This window comes from Silurus aristotelis (assembly GCF_946808225.1).
Source record: "Silurus aristotelis genome assembly, chromosome: 24".
In the NCBI taxonomy this organism is placed as follows: Eukaryota; Metazoa; Chordata; class Actinopteri; order Siluriformes; family Siluridae; genus Silurus; species Silurus aristotelis.
The window spans coordinates 1,107,677-1,114,279 of NC_139597.1; the positions used below are offsets into that span (position 1 = coordinate 1,107,677).

General features: G+C 43.7%; 1 protein-coding gene across 2 annotated transcripts in view; it reads right to left on the reverse strand.

The window, feature by feature from the left end:
- pawr (PRKC, apoptosis, WT1, regulator) overlaps positions 1 to 5,851 on the reverse strand; it is a 34,367-nt gene extending 28,516 nt beyond the window's left edge. Inside the window, exons 1-2 of one of the 2 annotated variants that reach the window (XM_083529057.1) lie at positions 5,584 to 5,851; positions 3,937 to 4,569 (exon numbers count right to left, since the gene is read on the reverse strand). In XM_083529057.1, the coding sequence (XP_083385183.1) occupies positions 3,937 to 4,467 (531 nt within the window). In that variant the 5' untranslated portion in view covers positions 4,468 to 4,569; positions 5,584 to 5,851. The remainder of the gene's footprint in view (positions 1 to 3,936; positions 4,570 to 5,583) is intronic. The other variant, XM_083529058.1, reaches the window with a different exon arrangement.
- Between the last annotated feature and the right edge of the window lie 752 nt (positions 5,852 to 6,603).

Sequence of the window (6,603 nt, forward strand, 5' to 3'; positions counted from 1 at the left end):
GCAGAAGTTATGCTTTTTAGCATTTGACGGCATTGTGAGTTTATAGAGCTGCAGGGTTTTGTGTTCACTGTGCCATGTATTTATGCCGTTGTGCGTTAGCGGTGTTGTGTGTTTGTGACGTTGTAATTTCGGGGAGCTGTGCATTCGCGGTGTGTGTTTATGCCATTGTGCGTTCATGTGATTGTGTGTTCACTGTGTTGTGCGTTCAAGGCGTTGTGCGTTCAGGGTGTGTTTTTGGGTAGCTGTGCATTCGCGGTGTGTTAATGCCATTGTGTGTGCACGTGATTGTGTGTTCAGGTTGTTGTGTGCTCGTGGTTGGACCAGCATAGGTGTGAGTGTGTTGTGTGTAGATCAGTGAGACAGTGAGTGATGATAATGTGTTTCTGGACGCTGTGTTTTTGGAGCTGGTTTTGGACAGATCAACGCTGGCATGCTGGAGGAACGTGAGTGTGATGAAGAGATGGAACATCTCCACTCAGGTTCATATTTTCTCAGAACTCTCGTCTGATAAAGTGGATTATGGGATTACATTTTCTATCTGATCAGAGATCAAACAGGCAGAGAGCAGAGACTATACATGCTGCAGGACAATACAGGACTCACAGGACTATAGAGATGGATGGATGGATGGATGGATGGATGGATGGATGGATGGATGGATGGATGGATGGATGGATGGATGGATGGATGGATGGATGGATGGATGGATGGATGGATGGATAGATATTAATAAAACCAATAAAATCTCATTTTTGTTAGATGAAACACCATCTGGAGACACATCACAAAACATACGAAAGAAAGAAAGAAAGAAAGAAAGAAAGAAAGAAAGAAAGAAAGAAAGAAAGAAAGAAAGAAAGAAAGAAAGAAAGAAAGAAAGAAAGAGGAATATATATATATATATATATATATATATATACATACACACACACACACACACACACACACACACACACACAGTATCTCAGTACAGCGAGCATTTTAGTATAATCTTCTCAGGGTGCAATACTGAACATACTGTATATGTAAGTATAACTGATTAGCGTGTCCGTGTGCAGGTTGTGTATCAGTGCTGATTTACTGTCCTCTAAAAATAACATCTTACAGACTTTATTGTCTAAATAACTGCCAACTAAAGTGAGTGCGCCCTCAGTGAACACGTCACAACTGTGTGTAAAGTGTGAATATTGAGTGTTTCACCATCGCTATCTCACTGCTTTAATCCTCCTGGGCGTGCAATTCACCAGAGCTGCACAGGTTGTTGCTGGGATCCTCGTCCGCTCCTCCATAATGACATCACGGAGCTTCTGCATGTTACACACATGGAGCTTCTCCGTCCATTTTCATGCTGAACACCATCTAAGCCAAACAAGTTTCTCTCAGTGTCATCAGACCACAGGACATGTTCCAGTAACTCGTGCTCTTGATCAGGTCGTCTTCAGCACACTGTTTGTGGGTTTTCTTGTGAGCAGCCACAGAAGAAGCTCCTTCTGCGACGACGGCCTACAAACCGACTTGTTACAGTGTGTGGCGTACGGTCTGAGCACTGACGAGTGGATCTTCTGCAACCTCTAAAGCAGTGCTGCTGCACTCATGAGTCTGCACCTGACGCACAGCACGAGGACTCGACTCCTCTGATGGACCCTTGTGAGGTCTGTTCTGCGTGGAACCCGTCTTAGAAAACCTCTGTATGAACCTGACCACTGTACTGTAACTCAGTTTCAGGGTGATACTGATCTTCTTACAGCCTCGGCATCTTTGTGATGAGAAACAACTCTAATTCTCAAATCCTCAGAGACTCGAGGTGCATGTAGAACATCCAGAGGTCAGGATGAGAGAATCGACTCAAACACCACATTGTAACTGCTCTAATACACAATACACACATTTGTATGGTTCTGATAAGCAGACAAGAACATGAACATGAGGAACAGAACATGTGGATTTACATGTTTACACCACATACAGCTGTTATCAGCTGGGACACTTTATTCTGTACTTCTTGTCAGTATCTGTTCTACACACATCTGTTCCTTTCTGTTTCATTCATCTATAATAGATAGATATATAATGTTTTGTTTTTCCGTGTGTGTGTGTGTGTGTGTGTGTGTGTGTGTATATAAATAAATAATATTCTTTTAACTGTATTTTCATAGTTTATAGTTCAGCGTATATTTTTAACACACTTACTTTTATTTACGTTTATTTATTGTATTTCTTATTTTTATGTTTACATGTTGGACAGGAATAAAAAGCATCTCACCACATGCTGCTCTCAGTATAAATGTGCATGTGACAAAAAGTTGAATTTGTTATCACTGAGGGTGCACTCACTTTTGTTAGCAGTTATTTAGGCAGTATGTTGAGTTTTTTCACTTCAGTTCTAAAGCATTGTTCTTGGAGAAGACACTAAAATGAATTATATTCACTGCACGTCCAAAAACAAAGTAAACTAACCCTAACCCCTGGATTGAACTGAGCGAACAGGTCAGAGCCTCCGACTGGATAATTACTGCATGATGATTATGTTTCAGCTGACAACAAGTTATTGAACCCAAACTGATGCAGTGAGAAGCTTCTCGTTTCTTAACCATGTCAGAAGACACGTCCTGTGGTCGTGGAAAAGATGTTCATCTGTTTCAGGAGGGTCAAATTACTGACCTGCGTCAAACAAAGGAAACATTTAAGAAAATTTGCTGGAACGGCTAAAATTGGATTAAGAACTGTCCAGCACAGATTTTGAGAACTGGAAGGGTAGTGGGCAACCATCATCTTCGAGAAAGAAATGTGGTTGGAAAAAGATCTCGAATGATCGTGAACGGCGATCACTTGCACGTTTAGTGAAATCAAATCATAAAAAAACAACAGCAGAACTCATGACGATATTTAATAGTGAGAGTAAGAACATTTGCACACGCACAATGCGAAGGAAACTCGAGGGACTGGGAATAAACAGCGGTGTAGCTTCAGAAAACCACCTAGCAGTGACGCTAACCAGAAAAAAGATTCAATTTGCTAGGGAGCATAAAGATTGGACTTTGGAGCAATGGAAGAAGGTCATGTGATCTTATGAGCCCAGATTGACCCTGTTCCAGTGTGATGGGTGCATCAGGATAAGAACAGAGGCGGATGAACTGATGCACCCATCAGGCCCAGTGTCTACAGTACGAGCCTGTGGGGGCAGTGCTGTGATCTGGGGATGCCTCAGTTGGTCAGGTCTCAGTTCAGCAACATTACATGCCTAAAGAATGAGGTCAGCTGACCACCTGAATAAACTGAATTTTTTCTTAACTGATGGCACGAGCAGATTTCAAGATGACCATGTCAGGATTCATCAGGCTCAAATCATAAAAGAGTGGTTCAGGGAGCATGAGATCATTTTCACACATGGATTAAACACCGCAGAGTCCAGACCTTCACCCCACTGAGAATCTTTGGGAGATGTTGGAGAAGACTTTGAGAAGTGGTCCGACTCTCCCATCATCAATACAAGATCTTAAAAATTACTGCAGCTCTGGACAGGACTTCTAACCACCCCTTAACCACTCCCTTGACCCCTCCTAACTGCCCCTTAACCCTTCTAACTGCCCCTTATACCCCTCCCAACCGCCCCTTTACCACCCCCTTGACCCCTCCTAACCGCCCCTGACCACTCCCTTGACCCCTCCTTACCGCCCCTTGACCCCTCCTAACTGCCCTTGACCTCCCCCTTGACCCCTCCTAACTGCCCCATAATCCTCCTAACTGCCCCTTATACCCATCCCAACCGCCCCTTAACCGCCCCCTTGACCCCTCCTAACTGCCCCTTGACCACCCCCTTGACCCCTCCTAACCGGCTCTTAACCCCCTCCTAACCACCCCTTCACCCATTGGATGAAAAGCAAAAAAAGCCATTTGAGCCTTGACATCAGATTGCAGGTCCAGGTCAGCTCTTACCTCATTGGACGGGATGCTGACTACTCCTGTGGAGCGGCGCTTCTCACGCAGCTTCCTCTTCTCGATCTGACCTTTTCCTTTGCGAGCGCTGGGCCCTGAACTCTTCTTCTCCTTCCCTTTGGGACTCTCCAGGTCACTGTCCGGACATGGTGAGGCGCTTCCAGGCTCCGCTATTTTCTCAGAGGATTTCTTGGCGTCGGGTACTCGTGCTACAGGCGTGGATGCCTGAGCAGGGACCATGTGCACGTGCGGTTCCTCATCCGCTCTCCTGGTCAGGGCTGAAGATGAAGCCGATCGAGCCACCGTATGAGACACAGAGCTGCTCCTCTCAGGATTCCCGTTGGAGCTGTTTAGGTCTGGTACAGATCGCATTTCTGGTGCCTTCACGCTGCTGGCGGTGGTCGTGATGGCGTTAGCTGTGGTGATCGCCGCAATATCCCCCAACATCTTAGCGTGCATCTTCTCCCGCTTGGCCTTCCATTCCTCCAGAAAATCCGTCGCCGCGTTTGACTTGAATCCACCAGATGCCATGTTCACAACCTTCCTAAAAGTGCTCTCAGGATGAGGACGAGTTTGTACAAATAAATAACACGGGACTCACAAGCAGCACATTCCTCCTGCACCAGGGAAAACCTGCAATTACAAACAAACACAATAACTCAACAACACACAAAAGGGGTGTGGTCAGATGAGTGGCATCACCTGGCAGCTGTCACTCAAATATGCGTTGCCGCCTTGTTTATCATGTCAAATCACTTTCCTGAAGGAGGAACACCTGAAAACTCTCACACTGTTGTGTTTACAGCCTGTTTTTGGTTTTTTTTCTGAAAATGTTCACTTTGTTTAGTTCTGTTTTAATATCACAACACGCACAACACGTTTCCGCTCATCTGCTGTTTACAGACTTGCGTTAACATTTTCTGTCATTTCCATGCGGGAGATTTTTACCATTTACCTGTAACTAATAACCGGACATGATTTGTTACCAGGTGTATGGTTACGATTCGAGGGCGGAGCTAGACATGACCAAACTGTAGATTTATCAAATAAACACGTCGCATTGCCTTGTCACTTGTGGGCGTGGCCTGTCCAGCATTTTTATTTTACATCAAATCAGAACACTCAAATCAGAAGTCGCCGTTGTTATGCACAAAACCAAAACGCAGTTTTTTGTTGACCCCCGCAGATGAACACTGCACCCCACTCCTTTACCTCAGCCATCATCGTGGTGTGAGTGTTTATAAACCCTGACACGCGAAGGAATGCCCCGTGCTGACGTCATCGAGCGAGCAAACGCGCTTGTTGGGGTAGGTCGTTTCGGATCAGTGATCGGAATGACGTGGTGCCACCCCAGCCCGGGGTCTTGCCCCTGATTTGCCACCCCGTGTGTACAAACCTGTAACACTGTAACCCGAAAACTACAAAGTTCCTTCAACAAGAAAACAGAAACAGTGTATCAAACAGAAAACACTTTTGTAGCAACAAGCGCGCGCGCACACACACACACACACACACACACGCGCGATAAAGCAGGTATGAGAAAGTCTCGGCGCTGTTTCTCCACACCGCCGACTCGACTGAACTTTCCCCTGAAACACAAACACTTCACTTTCAATCCCAAACTCCAGGTGTACAGAGGGAACTCACCTGCACAGAGTGTGTGTGTGTGTGTGTGTGAGTGTGTGTGTGTGCGTGTGTGTCCGTCCTCAACACTCCTCCAGGTGAAGCGATCCGGCGGAATGAAGTTGTTCTGTGTTAGTCACGGAGCTCGGCGCCTCTCCCCCGAACATGGCTACCGAAAAGAGCCGAAGCGCGGCGGAAACAGCCGAGCGGAGCCGAACTGAGCCGAGCGGAGCGGAGCGGAGCCGAACTGCGCTAATTAAACCCCGAACATCTCCGAAGAGTTGCGGAAATGAACGAGCGAAGGAGGAGGAGGAGAATCTGTGGAGCTTCGAGACCAGCTTTCTGATTAAATTCACTTTCTTTCTTTGCTTTCTGTTCGAAAGAAACCCTACAGTTACACCTACAAACTAATATCTATATAAATTTATTTTACTTTTTATTAAAAATACTTATTTTTTCTATATTTTCAGGTGCTTTGTTGTTTTTTTATTGTTTTGATTTAGTTGTTATCTCTGACTTCCTGATATTTCCGTTGTTAGTTTGTATGTCTGTATGTTCTCTAATCTTCTAGCAGAGCAGAACTCTGATATTCACCATGTCATTAAACAGAGAGAGAGATAGAGAGAGAGAGAGAGAGAGAGAGAGAGAGAGAGAGAGAGAGAGAGAGAGAGAGAGAGAGAGAGAGAATGAATACAATCCTATGATCACAGCAAAGATTTATTCATATTTTCTATTTATGTAATTATAGAATATAAAAAATATATATAATTAACATTATTTATTGTATTTAGCAGCAATTCTAATGTTTTTATCCTCCTTTATTCCATCTGTAAACCAAATTAGTTCATCTAAAGAAAACAGAGTACAGTCTCAAAATACTTACATTAATTCATGAACAAAATTATTATTAATATTATTATTTTTATTTTATTTGTATTATTATTATTTATTATTATTTATTTATTATTCATTTATTTTATTTTATTTTTTTATTGTTATTATTATTATTATTATTATTATTATTATTATTATTATTATTATTAT